The 22,795-nt window shown below is 40.6% G+C and overlaps 1 protein-coding gene across 7 annotated transcripts in view; it reads left to right on the top strand.

The window, feature by feature from the left end:
* Window positions 1-19,047, top strand: part of LOC140728536 (RNA-binding motif, single-stranded-interacting protein 1-like) — a 289,752-nt gene extending 270,705 nt beyond the window's left edge. For 4 of the 7 annotated variants that reach the window (XM_073047404.1, XM_073047403.1, XM_073047398.1 and 1 more), the window contains 9 exons: window positions 4,862-4,977; window positions 6,553-6,596; window positions 6,764-6,857; window positions 7,710-7,760; window positions 11,656-11,766; window positions 12,739-12,819; window positions 13,102-13,164; window positions 13,450-13,537; window positions 16,594-19,047. In XM_073047404.1, coding sequence (XP_072903505.1) covers window positions 4,862-4,977; window positions 6,553-6,596; window positions 6,764-6,857; window positions 7,710-7,760; window positions 11,656-11,766; window positions 12,739-12,819; window positions 13,102-13,164; window positions 13,450-13,530 — 641 coding nt within the window. In that variant the 3' untranslated portion in view covers window positions 13,531-13,537; window positions 16,594-19,047. The remainder of the gene's footprint in view (window positions 1-4,861; window positions 4,978-6,552; window positions 6,597-6,763; window positions 6,858-7,709; window positions 7,761-11,655; window positions 11,767-12,738; window positions 12,820-13,101; window positions 13,165-13,449; window positions 13,538-16,593) is intronic. The other 3 variants (XM_073047399.1, XM_073047402.1, XM_073047401.1) reach the window with 3 other exon arrangements.
* The last annotated feature ends 3,748 nt before the right edge of the window (window positions 19,048-22,795 follow it).

The raw sequence follows: 22,795 nt of genomic DNA, 5'->3' as shown, positions 1-22,795 counted from the left end.
ATTTGAAAATTTTGCTGAGTACATTGTAGAAATATGAATTCCTTGTTTCATCACTCCTGTTGTAAATAATTAACTCCTTTCTGTCGTGTAAATTCACATAATCAACTAAACCGGTGATAAAATCAATTTCACAATTCTAAATGACTTACTAAGTTGCAAATATTTGCTGTGAAGTGCATCATCAAAAAATGTTACATCACAATGAAAATCTGTCTCTGTATCACAAAAGTTACTTCATAAGAGTAGCTTCAATTGTGTAAGGCAGACAGAGTGGAGAAGCAATTGTATATAATGACCAAGCACAAAAGGGTTTACGGAAAATGGAACTGCTATAAAATCGGAAGTTGTGTAGAGTTACTTGAGAAACTAATCAAACCCACTGAGTGAGGAATTTACACAGTGTGACACACATCCAAATAATTGAGATCCAAGTTGAAAAAAGTATGTTCAATCCTTTATTATGAAACCAGCAAAGACGTAGGATCTAACATAGTCAGTGATATTAGCAAAACTAGCGGAATTAGTAAAGTAACCGAAGTTAGTAATATAAGCGATGTAAGCAAAGGAAACAAAATAAACGATCAACAAAAAATATTAATTCCCTGGCTCACCCCCTCTCTAACTGAACTAAACTAACAAGGACAAAGCATGAATACGTGACTATACTTGTTTGCTTCTACTACGACCAACCCCACATGACAAATTACCGAAAGACATAACAAAAACGCGCAACACAATATACAATACAGACAGGCAGAAAGTAGATACAAAATGTAAATCAGATGCTGAAAAGCTAGAGCAATGTGCACAATGTGCTGGAGGAGCTCAGCAGGTCAGGCAGCATCTATGGATGGGAAAGAACAGTCAACATTTCGGGTCAAAACCCTTCTTCAGAAAATAGATCCATGACTCCTGTAGGTTGTATTCATTGACTGTGGAATAGAGTGGCTTATGCTACTGGGCTCTTCTTTTGCTTGAAAATGCTGAAAGCAGGTTAGAAAGCTGAGTTTGAGGAGATTTGGTATGTCTCTAAACACACTCAAGATGTACCTTGCAGAGCATTCTAACTGGCTGCATCACCATCTGATATGGGGTGGGGGGAGGGGGTGGCGGGAAACTACTACACAGAATCAAAGTAAGCTGCAGAGAGTTGTAAAGTTAGTCAGCTCTAGCATGGGCACTAGCCTCAGTAGTATCCAGGACATCTTCAAGGAGCGATGCCTCAGAAAGGCAGCATCCATCGTTGAGGACCCCCATCACCCAGGACATGGTCTGTTCTCATTGTTACCATCAGGAAGGAGGTACAAAAACCTAAAGGCACACACTCAACAATTCAGGAACAGCTTCTTCCCCTCTGCCATCCGTTTCTGAATGGACATTGAACCCATGAACACTACCTCACTACTTTTTTTTCTATTTTTGCACTAGTTTAATTTAACTATTTAATATACATGCTTACTGTAATTCATATTTTTTTCTTCTATTAGCATGTATTGTACTGCTGCCGCCAAGTTAACAAATTTCATGACGTATGCCAGTGATATTAAACCAGCTTCTGATTCTGATTCTCACTCTCCACAGTAATGGCTTTCCACTTCTCTTTTTTTCTATCTCTGGTTGCTAATTTTTTAAAATAATTGTATACTGTACAACTTTGATATGCACCCTATAAAATAATCCAGGAGGGTGGAGAGAACATAAACATCAGTATGACAAAGCTCAGAGAGAATGGTTTGTCTCAGGAGTCTGTTGTCTGATGATACAACCTTCCTATAAGTTGGTTGAACAGGATCAAAGTTTTAATGCTGAAAATGTTGCTTGGAAAAAGCAAACGACACTTGATAACCTTGGATGGTTTTGCAAAATAGCATTGGTAGTCTATCACTATAAGTGTTCTTATAATTTGTCCACATCTCTAACGTATAAAGAGGGACAGAAATGTTTGCTGCTCAGGCTTTGGGTCTTGGTCTTCAAGTATCTCAGGCACCCCAAGGCTGTGCTGGCACACTGGAGGAAATAGTTGACTTAAAAAAATAAGCACTCAGTCTAACTTGCGGCCTTACTAGTATTTTTTTTAATTCATAAAGTGATTAAAAGAAGCAGATGAAAGCCATTTGAACCCTTTTGCTCTTTGATTTAAATGCTGACTTTTTCCTGTACTAGGCTTATAATCCTTGTATTTCCCAAAATATCCCTTTATATCCAAAAATCTTACAGTTTATGGTTTGAATAATCTCAGGGACTGTGCCTCCATGGTTCTCTTGGGAACACAATTCAAAACTATCACTACCCTCTAGGAGAAGAAATATCTTTGTATCTTACTGCTGAATGGCTGACCCCTAGCTCTGAGTTTGTCACTCTTCCTAGACAACAGCCAAAGGAAACATCAATCCTACATTTATTCTGTCAAACCCTGTAAAAGCTTCTGGAATTATCAATGAAATTACTTTTCCTTCTTCTCAATGTGAAAGAATATAGGCCCTGTCTGCCTAATTTCTCTCCCTGTCCTGGGGGAGAACTCTCAACCTGTGGGATTAGGATGTTGAAGCTTTTTTTTTTTGCACCTATTTGCTGTTTCTTTCCTGAGGTTGGGTTAGGATTATGAAACACAGATGCATGGTCTCACCCGAGTTCTATACAATTGCAGTAAGGTATCTTTATTCTTTTAGATTCTCTTGAAATAAAGAACATATTGTTTCCTCTTCTAATTTGCTTCCTGCACTTGCATGTTAGGGTGGTGGGGTGGAGATGCATCTCTACCAAAGGAGGTGTAAAGCACTCCTTCCCTCCGCTGGCCAGCAGGTCACCCTTGGGCAAGGATTACCACCCGCTTAGCCCCCATCACCCCCCCACCCCCCCACCGGATCAAGAAACCATGGGAGCAGGTGGATAGTCGTTTGAGCAGCTGGTGCATATCACTCGTCCTGGTTATCCGACCGTGGACGCCAGGCGGACAATCTCTGAGGAGTATCGATAATGGCTGGGATCACCCGTCTTGTAAAGACACTGCCCAGAAGAAGGCAATGGCAAGCCACTTCTGTAGAAAAATTGCCAAGATCAATCATGGTCACAGAAAGACCACAATGGCCCACGTCGTACGACACAGCACCTAACCAATGAACTTGCGTGTTAAATTTCAGTGATTCTTGCGCAGGGGGTTCCTGCCCCTTCTGCGAATCAACATCCTTCAGCCTCTCACCATTTAGGAACATGTCCGAACATTTTCCTGCCAAAATGAATATTTTGGGTCCAAATCCTGAGGAAGGCTGCGAGTGTGGAAGGGAGCTTGCCACAATAAAGATGTGCGATAAAGTGGTGAGGCAGAGGCTGGTAGGTGATGGGCAGAACCAGCTGAGGTGAGGGGTGATAGGCAAATAGATCCAGGCGGAAGAGGTGGAGGAAGAAAGTTGGGAGACAGTGCCTGCTGGGTGAAAGGTAAAGACAAATAAGGAGGGGGGAATGGATAGATGGAGTCTTGTCAGATTGTATCTTTATTTATCACATTCCAGCCTTTGTCTCTACCCCCGCCCTTCCAACCTCAGTTGGCTCCATCTCCTTATCTGTTTCTACCTACCCTGCGGCAACCACCGTTGTCCCACTCCACCACATCGTCTTAATGCAACATGTGATAGGGTGTGACACAAGGCTGTTATAAATATATAAAGAAAGGATTATTGACACAAACACAAAGTCTGCAGGTGCCAGAAATCCAAAGCATCACACTCCCAATGTCGGACGAACTCAGCAGGTCAGGCAGCAACAATGGAAAAGAGTAAACAGTCGACGTTTTGAGACGCTTCTTCAGGACTTACTGACACAATCTGCCTTTCTTAATCATTACCAGATGAGGCAGGGCTTCTGTCTAGTCAAACTTTTCAATATTGCCTGTCTTTGTGGTGGAAATCAAACCATGACAAATCCTTGTTCACTGGCAGCTACATAAAATCCTACATAAAATCACCAAGAGTGCCTTTGTTTGAGTAGGTGCAAGTGTTAAGTAAATAGATGTTACAGAACTTGACATGGTATGGTGGAACAAATGCTGAAGGACTTTGTTCTGATCTTGGGATCTTACAAGAGCCATTTGTTTTGCAAGTATGGATGTAGTACAATAAAACATAACTGGGAGAAAGAGCAGAGAGCACACAAAGGAGATAAGCTGCTAGAAGTGGGAGGAGGAGACAGGGTGACAGGGTTCGGATTAAAGGTCAGTTTTACTTCGGGTGTTCAGGCTGAAATATCCCTTTCTAAAAGCACAATCAGAAGCAATCTGCGGATGTCTCCATTCCTCCTTTTTCCCACCACAGTCAAAAATGCCGGCTCAGAGTGGCTGTCAAGGTGATGAAGAATTATGTTTGGTTCCTTCTAGGGCTAGGCCAAAGATCAAAATAGTTTCAACTGTTTCGAATTTGCAGTGGAAGGAATAATGGATGATTATTCTATAATAACAATACACTCTCACATTTTCATGCACTGGCATTTTGATTGATTTGATGTCAACCAACTTGCAAAATTTTTTCTGAGGCAGGGAACAGAGATATATTTATTACTTTTAAACCCTCCTTTAGAAGGGATCATTGCATTTGCTTTCTTTATTCTAATCAGCTCACTAGAACTGAGCACTTGGCAGCCTGGAGTCAAGCTGAAAATAGTTCTTGTGCATTAGTAACGAAGTGAGACTTGTGTACCATGAGGTTGAGCAGTTCGCATGCCATCTTGGGAACTAAAACGGCCAACCATTCGGTGTCACATTTGAAATATGACATTAGAAATGCAATCAGTACTCCTGTGCTATTTTTAAAAATGTATCATGTACACACATAAAAATAATTTCTTAAAGTAGATTTCTATCTCCTCACAGCTCCCATAGAACCATTACTATGCAAGTTTGCAGACGGCGGTCAGAAAAAGCGGCAAAGTCAAAACAAGTACGTGCAGAATGGCCGAGCGTGGCACCGAGAGGGAGAGGTGAGACTTGTAAGTCCTTCCATGAACTTGAAGTAAGCTTGTGAAATTAATGTTGTCGTCAAGTATTCATAAATTAGAGATTGTTTTACACGTGTGTACATAATTCACAGAAGATATCAGTTAAAAAATAAAACCCACCGCTTAGGAAAGATACTTTCTGGAGTCATGTTTCAATCAACACTGACATTTCCAATAAAAATAGAACATGCTGGATAAACTTAGCAAATCAGACAGTACCTGTGGAAAGAGAAACAATTATCATTTCAGATCTAAAACCATTTATCAGAACTGAGAGGGAAAAAATTAACTGATATATAGCCGATTTAAGTGCCACTGGATTAGAAACGTGAAGGTGTTGAGGCTGAGGGCAAAGGACGAGCTGGTGTTGAGCTCACAATTATTTCTCAGCTCTGAACGGACGCTGCTCCTGTGGCCTGTAGCCAGCGGGTTCCTGGAGCAGCTGCAGCCCTGAGCTGGCTCCATGGCTGTGGACTCACTTTCTGGGACTCTGCGGTTCATGTTCTGTGTACTATTTGTTTACACTTTTTACTGTTTGCACAGTTTTTTCTTGCACGCTGGATGCTTGACTGTCTCTATGATGTGGGGTTTTTTTTTTGTGAATTTTACTATTTGTTTTCTGGCCGCCTGCAATAAAATGAACCTCAGTGTTGTGTATGGTATGCATGCTTTGATAATAAATGTATTTTGAACTTAAACATTTTTTATTTGCTTCACAAGCTTATCAACTTAAGGATAATAGTCAACAGTTCCTACTTTTAAAGTCAGTAGCTAAGTAATGGAACAATATTTTTCTTATCCACAACAGAAAAATGTACTGACATGAATCAGATGAATTGAAATAATGTACAAGAATTATTTTTATCCGATTTATAGGAATAATCATTTTATAAATGTAGACTTAACTAATTTGTTTACTAACTAACTTAGTTACTAACTAATTCCCTTTAATTCCAATTCCCATTCTGATATGTTGATCCATGGTTGCCTCTTGTGCCAAAATGAGGCCACCCTCGAGGTGCAGGAGCAACATCATGCGTTCTGTCTGGGTAGCCTCCAACCTGACACCATTTCTCCATCTGGTAAAATAAATCGCCCTCCCACTCCCCTCTTATTCTATTCCCCACTCAGACCTCTTACCTCTTCTCACCTATCTCGCACTTCTCCGCGGGTCCACCCCTCGCCCTTCCCTTTCTCCTATGGTCTACTCTACTTTCCTATCAGATTTGTCCCTCGTCCGCCCTTGACCTTTCTACCCACCTGGCTTCACCTATCACCTTCTAGCTAGCCTCCTTCCCCTCTCCCATCCCTTTATTCAGGCGTCTTCCCCTTTCCTTTCCATTCCTGAAGAAGGGCCTCAGCCCGAAACATCGACAGTCTACTCATTTCCATAGGCGCTGTTCCTGCAGCATTTTGTGTGTGTGTTGCTTTGTTTAGTGTTTGAATGGGATAATGAAATTGACAGTAGTTGCCTTAAAGCACTAGAAAAAGCTAACTTTTGTCATATCAGATTATTACAGGCACATTCAAAATATTATTTAAGGTGAGACCAATTAAATTTTTCAGGCGGGCATGACTCTTGCGTATGATCCTGCTGCCATGCAAAATGGGTAAGTATCAAAGTCGCTTTTCTGTATGTAGTAAGTGCTCCTTTCAAACAATATATTAATAAGTTTTTGATGGGTATACAATTTGTTTTGCACAAGTTCTATTATTCGTTTGTGTTTTGCTCCATGTTGCCTGGTGCAGCTGATCTTGGCAGTCTGTCTCTTTTCAGATTTTATTCTGCACCGTATAGTATTGCAGCAAACAGAATGATTGCACAGACATCTCTTGCACCATATATTGCATCTCCTGTTTCAACATATCAGGTTGGTTTTCAGACTTTAAAATCATTTCTTTTTTTTTAAAGCAAACTGTGATTATGAATGTGTGAGACTTCAGTAAGGGTTGGAAAGATTAAAATCTGCTTGAACTTCAACTAGATATCTTTGTGTTGTTTTCCTTCAGCTATTTCAGATAAGAAATATAAATGCAAATAGTTTTACTTGAGGGGCAACTTACTTAACTGCCCATTACGCTACTGCCATTTAGGGCAGTGATGAAGTCCCTCCATTTCTGACAGTGTTCGTGGCTTCCTTCATCGTGTCAGTAGCTTCCTCTCGGCTTTCACCACTGTCAGTCATGCATTTCCCAGGTGGAGACTCGGGAATACCGTCACACTCGGATGTAGAAGGATTCTTCATTGCTGTTTCTGTAACAATTTTGTTTTACCAGACAGAGTTGTTAGACCTGAGCAGATCCCCCAAACCTGGAGGACCGGTGGACTGCTCTTAGTCTGGCCTCTACCCTTTGACCTTTTTAGCATGGGTGACCCTACCAAGAAGCAAAGTATAAAGCTCTGACTCCAGCCAATATAGATCACCGGGTCTTTGAGGGGCTACTTTACACTTGTATTTCATTTTTTTAAAAATGGTTCATTGATATTGAATACGTTGTGAGCCATGCAGATCAGGAGATGATGTCTGTAGCATGAATACAGGTCGCAATAAAAGTAATGCAATTTGCTTCCCAAATCCCAATCAAGCATGTGCTTTGTATCTATGTGTCCCGACACCCCGTTAATGATGTGTTCCCATACCATATGACAGTCCTATGAAGGACTGAACACTGTATTTGCCTTTTGCCATAATGTACTTCAGTCTCTCCACATTTCATTGCAGGTGCAGAATGCATCTTGGATGCCTCATCAACCTTATCTAATGCAGCATGCTGTAAGTTTGGTCTCAGAGTTTCACTTTTATCTTACAATGAAGAATATTCTAATTAGGCTGATATATCATTTCTAATGTACCTGTGCAAGAACGAGTTTCGTGTAGAAACAATTTCTAAACACAGGAAAGTTGCCGTTCTGCTTTGCTGGTCTGCCCTGATGGGAAGGGGAGAGGCTTCTTCATGTCAGCAATATCTACTTGGAATTCTTGGCTCTTGCTTATGGTTGGAGAACTCCACCTTCCCATTGATCGATGGGATCATATTGTGGTGACTTTGTATGACTGATGGGCGCGATTCATGTTTGCTATCACAAGCTGTTTTAAATAAAATATACCTTGGGCCAAATGGTGCAGAACAACCTGTACTTCCCATCTACCTCCCATGAGATTACCACAATTGCACTTGTCCTTATACAACTGATTGGCATCCTTCAAGCCTCATGACTGTACATTGAGACATCCCATGAATAGTGACTAGACATTGTAATGGTATGGGGTGTCCGTCAAGGGGTAGCTCCTCTGGTGAAGGGGCATGCCATGCCCGTACGGGGCAGCTCACTCACCTTTGGTCCCCACCAGACACTCTGCTCTTGCTTGTGGCTCCAAGTAGCTTTTTGCAGGCTGCAGCAGCCACACCCTGGTACACCACTTCACTGGCGGCCTCATTCCCCCGGTGAGGTTGGGACTTGCCTGTCCTAGTGTGCGAAATCTGCTCTGGTGAACGGGGCAGATGAGATCGACAGTGAGATCCAATGGCCAGGATGGTGGTTCTGCCGTGCTCCATGGAGAGCGAAGGGCGTGACAAGGCACAGGAGATGTCATGGTCATCCACTGCAGCCAAGGGAGATCCCAGTTTGTGACTCTTGTTCGTAGCACTGGATCCAGATTTCTGAGGTCAAGGGAGTGGAGCCTTTCCACCTTAAAAACTCTCCCGCACAGGTTTCGTGTCATCATCGGGCATGACAAGCAAACATCACAGACTTTGAGCAGTGTGCAAACTAGGGCCCCAACCACAGGATTTTAAAGAGGCCTTTTCTGCTGGTCTCTCAATGTCTCTGATGAGTCCAGAGGAAGTTCACTAGGATGATTCTGGGAATGAAGGGGTTAACATATGAGGAGTGTTTGGCAGCTTTGGGCCTGAGCTCACTGGAATTTAGAAAATTGCGGGGGGCTCTCATTAGATCCTACCAGATGTTGAAAGGACTGGGTAAGTTGGACGTGGGGAGGATGTTTTCTATGGTGGGGGTGTCCAGAACTAGAGGGCACAGCCTCAAAATAGAGGGGCAACTCTTTACAACAGAGGTAATGAGGGACTTTTTTAGCCAGAGAGCGGTGAACCTGTGAATGGTCTGCCACAGACAGCTATGGAGGCCTATACCGTCTGTGTATATTTAAAGCAAAAATTGATAGTTTCCAGATCGGTCGGGGCATCAAAGGATATGGTGAGAAGGTGGGTGTGTGGGGTTGAGTGCGAATCTGGGATCAGCCATGAAGGAATCGTGGAGTAGGCTCGATTGGCTGAATGGCCTAATTCTGCTCCTATGTCATGCGGTCTTACGTTTAAATAATTCATTTAGAAGTTTAAGATAAAGTAATTTGAACATGCTTTAAACTGATTAAATCATTAACATTAACTAAAATAGAGGAAGAACACTTGGTTTCCCTTACCATTTTAATGATGGTCTGTGACTCTTGAAATCAAGAGGCTGAGCTAGTATTGACCAATGGCACCATCAGGCTGAAAGACCAGATATGAACTGCTTGCAACTCTTAAAAACGGTGTCAAGCATTTTGTTGAGGGATGGAGCGGGAGATTATATTCAGTGGTATTTCTGCTCCAGCTCGTTGTGTACTCCACACTATAATGTGGTAGCACAGGGGTGGCATGGTAGTGTAGTGGCTAGTATAATGCTTCACAATACCAGTGACCCGGGTTCAATTCCTGCCGCTGCCCATTAGGAGCTTGTACGTTCTCCCCATGACCACACGGGTTTCTTCCGGGTGCTCTGGTTTTCTCTCACAGTCCAAAGACTTATAAGTTAACTGGTGTTGTAAGTTGTCCTATGAGTAGGCCAATATTAAATCGGGGGGTGGGGGGGGGGGGTTTGGGTGGTGCAGTTTGAAGGGCTGGAAGGGCCTATTCCATGCTGCGTCTCAATAAAGGAAGAAAACACTGAATACGCTCAAGCAGCAACCGTCGATGTTCCTCTTCACAGCCACTGGCTTGTCATCAGTGCAATCTAATTATTGTTAGCAGCTGAAAGCTGAGAACATAAAGGTTGTTTATACAGTGTAGTTCTCCCTTGAGTTGACCTTGTGATATAAACATCTCCTTCCACCTTCATCATGGAAGGTGCTGTCTATTAAATCTGCACATTCTAATTCAAATTATGGTGCAGAAAGCTCAATTGACCAAGAGGCTATAGGACCATAAGATATAGGAGCAGAATTAGGCCATTTGGCCTGTCGAGTCTGCTCTGCTATTTCTTCATGAGAGGGATCCATTTCCCTCTCAGCCCTAATTGCCTGCCTTCTCCCCGTATCCCTTCATGCCCTGACTAATTAGGAATCAGTCAACTTCTGCCTTAAATATACCCAATGATTTGGCCTCCACAGCCACCTATGGCAACAAATTCTACAGATTCACCACTCTCTGGCTAAAGAAATTCCTCCTCATCTCTATTCTAAATGGACGTCCCTCTATTCTGAGGCTCTGTCCTCTGGTCTTAGCCTCACCCGCCTTAGGAAACGTCCTCTCCACATTCACTCAATCAAGGCCCTTCAACATACAACAGCTTGATTAATTGATTAAAAGAGCTTTCAACATTGTTAGCTCGATAAACTGATTAATAAAAAATTCCAGTATTGTTTAAAATAGGAATTCTTAATGAATCAGACTTATACAAAAGATTATTTCAACAGCACCTTTCAAACCCACAACCTCTTGCAGCTAGGCACAGGGATTCCCAGCCTGGAGTCCATGGGCCTCTTGCTTAATGGTATTGGTCCACAGCATAAAAAAGATTGGGAACCCCTGAGCTTGAAGGACAAAAAGAAAAACAACAAGGAATAATTCCACCTGGAAGCTGCCCTCCAAGCGATACTTCATGACTTGTAAATGTATAGCTATTCCTTCACTGTTGCTTGGTCACAAACCTGGAACACTGTCTCTAACAACGTTAGCTACCCAAAACACAAAAATACAACTGCAGATGCTGTGGATCAAAGAATACGTACAAGGCGCTGGAAGAACTCAGCAGCTCAGAATAGAGGGATGTCCATTTTGAATAGAGATGAGGAGGACTTTCTTTAGCCAGAAAGTGGTGGATGTGGAATTTTTTGCCACAGCAGCTGTGGAGGCCAAATCGTTGGGCATATTTAAAGCAGAGGTATATAGATCCTTGATTATTCAGGGCATGAAGGGATATGGGGAGAAGGCAGGAGATTGGGGCTGAGAGGAAAAAGGATCAGCTTTGATGAAATGGTGGAACCAACTCGATGGGTCAAATAGCCTGATTCTGCTCCTATATCTTATGGTCTTAGATTTACTGCCATCACTAGATGTCCTTGCTGTCACATAAGTATTTGTCCTTGTTGACACAGAAGTTTTTTTGTTTATATGCATTTGATTCCAGGTAGCAGTCACTGATGGCAGAACAAATAAAAATTTAATACCTAATTACAAGGCCCAAAAATGAACTCTTTGCACAGACTTTCCACTGACATCTAAGTGCTCAAGTTGAAATTTCAGAGCCATTAACTCTGCTAGTGAACAGAAGAATACCGTGCATGAGTATTTGAGAAAATATTGAGTATTTGTTTAGTCACTTCTATCATACTTTTATATTTATGAAATCCCTTATGCCTCAATAAATAGTTTTCTCCGTTCATTTAGGGAGCAGTAATGTCTCCGTCCATGGATCATCCTATGTCAATGCAGCCTACATCAATGATGAGCCCACTTACACAGCAAATGAGTCATCTTTCAATAAATAACACAGGAACGGTACGTGGTGCTTCAGAGCAGTGTCATTTCAGGTCATTAATATCTTTGATGGAAGTTCACCTTATAAACTGAGGACAGTACTGGATGAAAGGAAGAGATTTGTAAGGTTGCCAAAAGATTAAGAAATTAACAGAGAAAAAGCAAAACATGAGTAAACCCAGCAAGACCTTGCAAGTATCAACACCTACCTTTCCATTTCTCTTTTTCATATCTTCAGAAGCTCTGTCAATTATTCCATATCTCTTGCACTTTCACTCTCATATTCTAACGCTGCAGGTTTGTCTTGGTAAATAGGTAACACGAGGCATGGAAAGTTGACACCTTTTTCATTCCTGAAATAGTCTTTTCCACACAGAGAAAAATTAGGCAATGTACAAAATGCTCTGCTGATGTTTGAGATGAATTTATAACATTTAATATTTATAAGAATAACTCCTCTCACAGATAAGTTCCTTCATCTAGTTCTATTGTCTCCATTGTAAATGCCGTACTGTAAGTTATTTATTGTTACTCCACTGTTGGCCTGTAAATGTCCTCATTATTTTAATCCTAATACAGTCATTACCTTCTTTAACTTGAAATCTTAGTCCTTTTTCTCTTTCACATTTGGTATAGTTACGCTTTTCAAGATCTTTCCTTATTGATGGACCATCTACTGCTCTTGGGTTATGGTTGTATTGAATATTTTAATGTACAAAGCCGGTAGACAGTATCTATTTTAAAATGTGAAGATATTTTAGGAGCTGTGATCTTAGATTGTTTTACAAGCAAAAGAATGTTTCCTGTTTTCAAATATTGGGATTTTTATGTGTTAAGTTATTTTAGCATCCCTGTCTGTTTTATGTATCATAATAAAGTGAAAGTTAGTGTCTGACATACAACTATTGGTATACTTCTATGGCCAAGGCAATAGAATCAATAAGATGATGGGCACCAGAGACTGTTAATATAGATATTTTGTTTTTGTTTAAGTACATGCCTCCTGCTGCAGCTATTCAAGGAACGTATATTCCCCAGTACACACACGTGCCAACAGCTACTCTTCCGATCGAGGTGAGTTAACGTACACATTATATAGCCATCAAATATAACCTGATATGTTGTATTACTTTCAATTGCACAAAGTGAAATTTTACAAAGGAAATAATAAGAGTTCTTCTGTGGAAATATGTACACAATTACTTTAATTATGTTTATATTGCATATGCTTAATAAAGTATTCTTACTGTATGTTTTGGCTTAATCGATGACAATATCAGAAATATTCAATATGCATGGAAAAGGGACATTAATACTTTATACTTTACTTTATTGCCACCAAACAATTGATACTAGAGTGTTCAATCATCACAGCGATATTTGATTCTGCGCTTCGCGCTCCCTGAAGTACAAATCAAGGTAAATATAATAAAAATTTAAATTATAAATCATAATTAGAAAAGGGAAAGTAAGGTAATGCAAGTCAGGTCCATATAGAATGCCGTGTCTTTCTGCCATCACTGCTCATGCAATAAAATGATTATGCCTGTGAAATGAAGTTCATGAGTTATTGGCAATCAATTACTTCTCCCTACGGATATTTATTTGTGAGAAGCTGCAGGTGACCATGAGAACATTTGAGTTCACAATAGTTTGCTTCCTTTGATTTCAGCATTAATCACTGAATTTCTTTCGTTGCTACAGGAACCCAGTTGTCAGCAGCAGCAAGTTTCCGTGGATTCATCATCTGAACACTCTCCCTACTCTTATCAGCAAAGCAAGTAATCCTCAGGTAGCCATCAATTATAGCATGTGTTAATGTTTTTCCCCATACATGAATTGATCCCCTTGGGTCAAATTGATAAGAACGGCAGCAACCAGCTATCTATTAATCACAGCACAATTTAAAGGCAAGATCATTATAAATAGAATCTATTTCAAAGTTATTATTTCAAAATAAAAGTTATTTCAAAATATCTCTATTCTCTAGAATGATTTAGAAAAGGTAACAGCCCAATTTTGTTTTCACACATTTACAAAACTCTAGCTCAGAACTTGTGTACTCTAAATCATTGACAAATAGATTTGGCCGGCTGAACCCATAACGTTACTCAGCCGTCACCAATACTTGGCCTGTCCTTGAATGCCATTTCAAGTGCTCTTCTAGATGTTTATTAAATGTAACGACTGAACGCACTTCTGTCACCTATTAAGTAGTGTGTTCCTGATTGTAGCCACCCTTTGTGCAAAACAATTCTACTTCAGATCCTCACTATACCCCTTCCCCCTCACCTTAAGCTAAGTCTTCGAGTTTTTAACATCAATATTATCTGAAGAAGTTTCCTAATATCTTCCCTGTCTATGCCCCTGATAATTTAGCCTATTAAAATCACTTCCAATCTCCTCCAGACCAAGGAAATCAAACTTATCCGGTCTCTCGTAAGTGAAATGGCCCATTCCAAGCAGCACCCTGGTGAATCTCCTCTCTACCCTCTCCAGTGCAATCACATCCACTCTATAATGTGGATTCTAGACTTGCTCACAGTATTACCGCTGCAGCCTAACCAATGTTGTACAAATCCCTTCAAGCTGTTCCCTGGCTTATATTTACATTTCAATAATCAGGATAAAGGTTGTTCCCTTTTGCCTGTTCTTTCCCCTGAGGCCTGAGTGTCATTGATAAAGTTCAAAACTTGTGTCTTCTTTATGTGCTCATTCACAAACACAATAAATAAATCCTATTCTAATAATAGGTGCATCAGGAGCAAAATTGTCAGAAATGATGTGACATTACAGTCTCGTGACTACAGTCAGGGGGACAGATAGGCAATTCTGTGGACGTGAGGAAGAAATGTGGATGGTAGTTTGCCTCCCAGGTGCCAGGGTCTGCGCTACTGAATATCCTGAGGAGAGAGAGTGAGCAGCCAGAAGTTGTGGTACATATTGGTACCAACGATGTAGGTAGAAATAGGTAGAAAAAAGGTCCTGAACAAGGAATACAGGGAGTTGAGAAGGAAGCTGAGAAGCAGGACCTCAAGGGTAGTAGTAATCTCAGGATTGCTGCCTGTGCCACACGACAGTGAGGATAGGGAATAGAATGAGGTGGCAGCTATATGTGTGGCTGAATATTAGAGCAGGGGTAGGGATTCAGATTTCTGGATAATTGGGACCTCTTTTGGGGCAGGTGGGATTGGTACAAAAGGAACAGGTTGTACTTGAATCCAAAGGGAACTGATGTTCTTGCAGGCAGGTTTACTGGAGCTGCTGGGAGTGATTTAAACTAATATGGCAGGGCGATGGAAACCAGCATGATAGAACTGAGGTTGAGCCAGCAGGTTTACAAATAGATGATGGATGTAACATGGATGTAAACAGGGACAAGCCAGTGACAGGGTACAAATACAGACAGAGCAAAGAGTTAGGCCATTCAACCCATCGAGCCTGCTCCACCATTCCAACATGGCTGATCCCGGATCACACTCAACCCAATACACCTGGCTTCTCGCCATATCATCTCAGGCCCTGACCAATCAACTTCCGCCTTAAACATACACACGGACTTGGCCTCCACCACAGTCTTGCAGAGCGTTCCACAGATTTACTACCCTCTGGCTAAAAAATTCCTCCTCGCCTCTGTTCTAAAGGTTTGCCTGGGTCCACCTAGCAGCTCCTGCTCTACTTCACCTTTTTGTTCTGGCTATCTCCTCTCCTTCCTTCAGTCTGGATCCTGCTTCTCCCAGTGGCCACCCATTTAAATTCCACTTCCCATTCCCGTTCCCTTTCCAATAAGTCAATCCATGGCCTCCTCCACTGTCACGGGGTGGCCACACTCAGGTTGGAGGAGCAACACCTTATATTCTGTCTGGGTAGCCTCCAACCGGATGGCATGAACATTGATTTCTCAAATTTCTGGTAATGGCCCCTGCCTACTCCTTCACCATTCCCCATCCTCCTTTCCTTCTTTCACCTTATCTCCTTGCCTGCCCATTGCCTCCCTCTGGTGCTCCCCCCCACCTTTTCTTTCTTCTATGGCCTTCTATCCCGACCTATCAGACTCCTCCTTCTCCAGCCGTTTATCTCTTTCACCAATCAACTTCCCAGCTATTTGCTTAATCCCGCCCCTCCTGGTTTCACCTATCACCTTGTGTTTCTCTCTCCCTTCTCCCACCTTCCTCATCTTTTTTTGTTCAGTCCTGCCAAAGGTTCTCAGCCCAAAATATCGACTGTACTTTTTCCACAGATGCTGCAAGGCTTGCTTCATTCCTCCAGTATTTTGAGTGTGTTGTTTGGATTTCCAGATTCTCTCTTGTTTGTGAATAAAGGACTAGCTTTTTTTTTGCTGGTTCTAAGTCTATCATGTGGGCTAAATTTGAATAGAGTCAATGCAAGCATAGACGCACAAGTTCACACACTAATGTGGGAGTCTCTCTGAGGGCATTAATGCAAAGAGAGGGTCTGTCATAACTGAATAGTTGTATTTTCATCTCTGAGTTATAACTCTATGGCTATAAGCCTCACATCGGACATGATGTCACAGTATGAGTGGATACTGTTACTGGAATTATGCTATTTTGGTCAATTAACTGAAGGGCAATTGCAAAACCTTGCTATATGCCACTCAACAATTACATTCACATTTATAACAATAATATATCATAAGCTCGGAGAAACCTTATGGATATTAGTCACCTTCTTTCACTGCACGCAAGTTTGTATTTTCTCTCTCTGAGAAAAGCCGAGAAAAGAAAATGAGTAAGAAAGAAAATCATAGTTTCTTTAAATGGATGAACATTGAATGTGAAAAATGTCCTTTATGGTAAAAACCTTCTTCACATTTTTCTGTTTCAGATATGCAGTGATGGGCAGAGGACATACGAGGACCGAAACCATCATGGCTTCTAATCTAATGTTCCTTAACAATTCTGAACTTTTTTGCACAGATTCTAAGAAATAAATATTTGTAATAAAATCAACTGAAGCAAATATTTTGGTATAAGTTCTGTCAAGCAGATATAAATGCTAGCCTTCATGAAGAGGTAAATAAACCTCAAGGAAATATGTTTATTTTGGTAAGAAAAGAAAGGTTATTTTTAAGATTTTTTTCTCTCAGACCTTAACATATATATTCACTGATCGACAGAATGATCAATAAATTTATTATTCAAGTTGCAGGTCAGATTGGTCTTCATGGACTAACAACTTCTGATATGATTTCTGTATTATAAGCTAGGAAATTCCTGAAGTATCACAAATGACCAAGTATCTTCCACTGATGTCCTACGCTTGCTGTGTGAGTGTTGTGAAGTGATATTTTTTATTGAGTCTTTTTTTGTTGTTAATGTCTACTTCATTGGAAGTAGAATGATGTCATTAGGATTTTCCTTTTTTTTTTCAAACTGCAATCTGCCTTAAGTCTCTTGTTTCATTAGATGTTTGAAGTGTTTTTAAAGATATAGTTGCTTAGTCATAGAAAGTTGCTCAACAATGCCTTGTAAATCAGCATAATTAGATTTTTATAGCATTAAGATTTTCAATTTGATTCATTGCGAATCACACCTTTTTATTGTAGATGATTTTAATATTTTTTTTCTTAGCTAAATAGAAGTGTTAGGTAGAAGGGCGTGTTTTTTTGTATTTGATTAAATTTTAAAGTGGTTGGGTTATAAATTGATTGAATAATAAAATGAACTGAGAATTCTGCTATATAGAAAAACTAAAAATAATTCTTTGGCTTTCAATGTAGTGTTCTTAGAGTAGACAGAAGGGTATATATTGGGGAGCTTGTCATGACTGCTTTTATACTCTCCTTTAGCAAGTTTTAAAAGATGCTAAAGCTTAAATGATTTATGATTTCTCACATGTTTGGAGTAAGGTAGCTGATGTATTATTACAGCAAAAAAAAAAGCTGAATGAGAAAATTAACTGAGAGATTAGTAAAACTTTGGGTGCTAGATCTCTCTTAAGTTTATTTTTTAAAAGAATACTTGGCACTTTTAACATTACCAAAGAATTTTGAGTTAGCAAATAGACAAATGGAGAAGAAAAGTTCTCACAGCTTAGAATTTCTTCAGTACACTTTTTATGTTATTTTGTGCCGGACCAGTTTTTGCGATTTGATGTGCCTTTTTACAAGCATTTACATTTTTTTTTAAATATAGGGACACAAAAAAAAAGTGAAGGAAGGTTTTGATCCAAGCAGTGCCACACTTTATATAATTTTTATTTCCATCATAGTCATCTTCACTACATGTGCTAGATATAATAAGTATGATTTTGAAACTATGAAATCTGTGAGAACTTTTTTTGCAGGTTTATCTGGTTAGACTCAGTTGCATAACATATGTCAAGAAAGGTTCACCTTATTCAAGACATATATTTAAGAATAAATGTGTCTCTTCCAAGTGACTTTGCATTTGTCTGGTCAGCTGATCAGTTATCTACCTCAAAAGGTTTAGTTTTCTGGTGTGCTTGTGTAGGTGTTAGGCCTGCCTGTCTCAATAGACCAAATCACTCTAGCTCAGGAGTTAGGGGTTAAGGTTTTATTTTCATATGTTTAATTGTTTTTCAGAATTATTGTAATATATCAATATATTAAGTTCTCATCACTGCATTTCATAGTTTCAAAATATTTGCTGCTTTGGAAATTTTTTAACTAGTTTTTAGATTTTCAACACATGTACTCTTTTGAAAAGCAAAATAGTTGTGGTATTACTTGATCAGTACTCCTTAGATTTTATCTGCTGTGTCAAAATCTAGACAACTTGCAGCATTACCATGGACTTAGATGAGAGATTACCAGAATCAGAGCTACAGATAATTACTAGGTTGCTATGAATTGTTTAAGACAGAAATCTGAGAGGTCTACAACTGTGTGGAATTGGCTGCTCTTGGTATCTGAGTTAAGTGCCATACTTGTTATCTGGATATGATTTGGAAAAAAAAAAGTAACCTCTGTACATAAAGAAATAATCAGTTCGTAAAACCTCACCTTATAGACAACCATTAAATTATAAAGAATTTTAATTTATGAAGACCTTTTGTACAGATTGTTTGAAAATTTTTCATAGAGATGTCTATATGATCAAGAGAATTAATTTTTTTTATAGTTTTTTCTCGTGCCACAAACTTGCCAGTGGTAACTTATTTGTCCGGTTCGAAATGACTCGTTCTGTAGTTTTGTTTCCGAAAATAAGTTGTTTAAGCCAAGAAAACATAACTGAATTGTAAATTAGATGATTCCTTAGTATTTCTGTGCATTTTCTTTTGGGAAAACCTTTGAATAAAAAAGACCAATTTAAAATATATTATCTTGCAGATGGATTAATCTGATTACTTTTCACTTGTCATTATTTTTGACTATTAGCTGAACTCTGAGTGCTTACTTGGATGCAACAAGACATTACCTAGCGAAGTCTGACAATGCATATCTAAAGTACTAGTGATACTTTCACATAAAATCACTTTCATCTCTGCAGCATTTTGACATACATTGACAACAAGATGCTTAAGCAATAATAATATCAGTGGACACACACAAAGTACTGGTGGAACGCAGCAGGCCAGGCAGCATCTATAGGAAGAAGCACTGTCGACGTTTCGGGCCGAGACCCTTCGTCAGGACTAACTGAAAGAAAAGATAGTAAGAGATTTGAAAGTGGAGGGGGAGGGGGAGATCCAAAATGATTGGAGAAGACAGGAGGGGGTGGAATGAAACTAAGAGCTGGGAAGTTGATTGGCAAAAGGGATACAGAGCTGGAGAAGGGAAAGGATCATGGGACGGGAGGCCTAGGGAGAAAGAAAGGAGGAGGGGAGCACCAGAGGGAGATGGAGAACAGGCAAGGACTGATCATGAGAGGGGTAGAGAGAGAAAAGAGGGAAAAAAAGGGGGGTAATAAATAGCTAGATAGATAAACAAACAAATAAATAAAGGATGGGGTAAGAAGGGGAGGAGGGGCATTAACGGAAGTTAGAGAAATCAGTGTTCAGGCCATCAGGTTGGAGGCTACCCAGACGGTATATAATGTGTTGTTCCTCCAATCTGAGCGTGGCTTCATCTTGACAGTAGAGGAGGCCATGGATAGACATATCAGAATGGGAATGGGATGTGGAATTAAAATGTGTGGCCACTGGGAGATCCTGCTTTCTCTGGCAGACAGAGCGTAGGTGTTCAGCGAATCGATCTCCCAGTCTGCGTTGGGTCTCACCAATATATAGAAGGCCACACCAGGAGCACCGGACACAGTATATCGCACCAGGCTTACCCAGAACTACCTAAGCTTACCCATAGCCCTCTGTTTTTCTAAGCTCCATGTACCTATCCAGGAGTCTCTTAAAAGACTCTATTGTTATCGTCTCCATCACAATCACTGGCAGCCCATTCCACGCACACACCACTCTGCGTAAAAAAACTTACTCTGACATCTCTGTACCTACTTACAAGCACCTTAAAAATATGCCCTCTTGTGCTAGCCAGTTCAGCCCTGGAGAAAAGCCTCTGACTATCCACATGATCAATGCCTCTCATCATCTTGTACACCTCTATCAGGTCACCTCTCATCCTCCGTCGCTCCAAGGAGAAAAGGCCGAGTTCACTCAACCTATTCTCAGAAGGCATGCTCCCCAATCCAGGCAACATCCTTGTAAATCTCTTCTGCACCCTTTCTACGGCTTCCACATCCTTCCTGTAGTGAGGAACTGAGCTCAGTACTCCGACTGAGGTCTGACCAGAGTCCTATATAGCTGCAACATTACCTATCTGTTTGCAATATTCAGTGCTACGCTCAGCTCCATTGACACAAGAAAATTATCAAGCTTAGGCTAGTAAATAAGAAGAAACTTTTGCAACACATTTGCTGACTCGCCAAGGTATCTCAAACACTCACAGGGTTGAAGTGTTGTAGAAGCTCTCTGTTTAAGTATTTCTGGATGGTAAATATTTGACATTCCATCCTCTCTTGCAAATCCCCCACAATAAGGAGCAGAGGGGAACACAATACTAGATATTTGTGTTTATTTGACAAAGGTGAGCAGAAGGGTGATAAACTCGGAGGATTTCAATACCCTTTCAATTCCACTTCTAAATAGCAACACAAAGAAGAGTTTAGATTGGAGTAAGTGAGAATATAACAAGGAACCCACAGGGCATGAGGATTTTGGGTAGAAACAAATGGATGACAGTGCCACCTTCAAAAAATAAAAGCAATTTCTGACTTCGGAATTGTGGTACCTACAGTACCTACAGTACAGTTGGCGCGTGGCCTAGTGGGCAAGGCATCAGACTAGTAACCTGAAGGTCACTGGTTCGAGCCTCAGCTGAGGCAGCGTGTTTGTGTCCTTGAGCAAGGCACTTAACAACACATTGCTCTGCAACGTCACCGGTACCAAGCTGCATGGGTCCTAGTGCCCTTCCCTTGGGCAACATCGGTGGCATGGAGAGAGGAAGGCCTGCAGCTTGGGCAACTGCCAGTCTCCCATACAACCCTGCCCAGGCCTGCACCCTGGAAACTCCAGGCGCAGATCCATGGTCTCTCGAGACCTCCAGATGCCACCACCACAGTACTTGAAAGGATCATGGAAGTTGTAGCATCTGAGGTCATAATCCTCACCTATCTCCCCAGAGACTTCAATGGAGCACTTCATTACTCCACTGAAAATGGCAGAATTTCCTCACCTAAGGAACAGTCAGGTACACACCCAGTACAGCTCTGGATAGGCCATTGGACATTTGATGTGCCAAACTCGATGCCAATTTATACAAGATGTTCTCCTGTATCATCCTTGTACCCCATTCCTTCACATTCATATGTTTATTTAAAATCCTCAAATTCCACCAAACTGTCTGTTCCACTATTACCTTTGATACCCATTCTAGGCACCTACCACTCTTTGTGTTTAAAAAAAAACTCATTTCCCCCTCTAACATCAAAATCGTGCCCTCTACAGCTTGACATTTGTATCCTGGGGATAAGATTCTGATTATCTTATCTATGCCTCTCGTAATATTAAAAACCTCTAATAGGTACCCCCCCCCCCCCCCAGCCTCTGAACCTCTGAGAACAACTAAAGTTTGCCCAATCCTTCTAAATTGCTCACAACCTCTCATCCAGTCAGCATCTTGGTAAACCTCTTCTGCATACTTTCCATCATCTCCACATCCTTCCTGTAATAAGCCAATTAGAATTGCATGCAATCTCCAAGTACAGTCTGAATGAAGTTTTATGTAGCCTCAGGATGACCTCTTTACTCAAAGTTCATACATGTCACCATATACAACCCTGAGATTTGTTTTGCTGTGGGCATAGTCAGCAAATCTATAAATTAGTAACTATAACAGGATCAGTGAAAGATGAGCGAAGGGCGCTGAGTAGGCTACGGTCAATTATGGAAAACTCTGAACATCCTCTACATAGCACCATCCAGAGACAGAGAAGCAGTTTCAGCGACAGGTTACTATCGATGCAATGCTCCTCAGACAGGATGAAGAGGTCAATACTCCCCAATGCCATTAGGCTTTACAATTCAACCGCCAGGACTTAAGAACCTTTTAAAAGCTATTATTAATGCTTTTTGAGATAGTGATTTAGATGCATATCATATTTTTTACTGAGTTAAGTATTGTATGTAATTAGTTTTGCTACAACAAGTATATGGGACATTGGAAAAAAAGTTGAATTTCCCCATGGGGATGAATAAAGTATCTATCTATCTATCTATCTATCTACTAGTGTGCAGAAGATAACAAACTCTGCAAATATAAGTAAGTAGCAATAAATAATGAGAACAGGAAATAACAAGATTAAGAGTCCTTAAAGGATCTCTTATACTTAACTCCTTTACAAATGAAGACAAGCAGGCCATACACCTTCTTTACCATCTTATCCACTTGTATAACCATTTACAGTGAACAATGGACCTGGACCCCAGGATACCTCAGTATCTCAATTGCTCTTAAGAGATCTACCTTTAACTGTACTGTATACTCCTTTCTTTCATTTGACCTTTCAACGTGAAACTTCTAACACTTGCCTTTATTAAGTTCCAACTGTCACTT

Source organism: Hemitrygon akajei, chromosome 5 (assembly GCF_048418815.1).
Source record: "Hemitrygon akajei chromosome 5, sHemAka1.3, whole genome shotgun sequence".
Lineage (NCBI taxonomy): Eukaryota > Metazoa > Chordata > Chondrichthyes > Myliobatiformes > Dasyatidae > Hemitrygon > Hemitrygon akajei.
The sequence above is the reverse complement of the archived record's forward strand: the minus strand, read 5'-3'. Positions and strand labels throughout refer to the sequence as shown.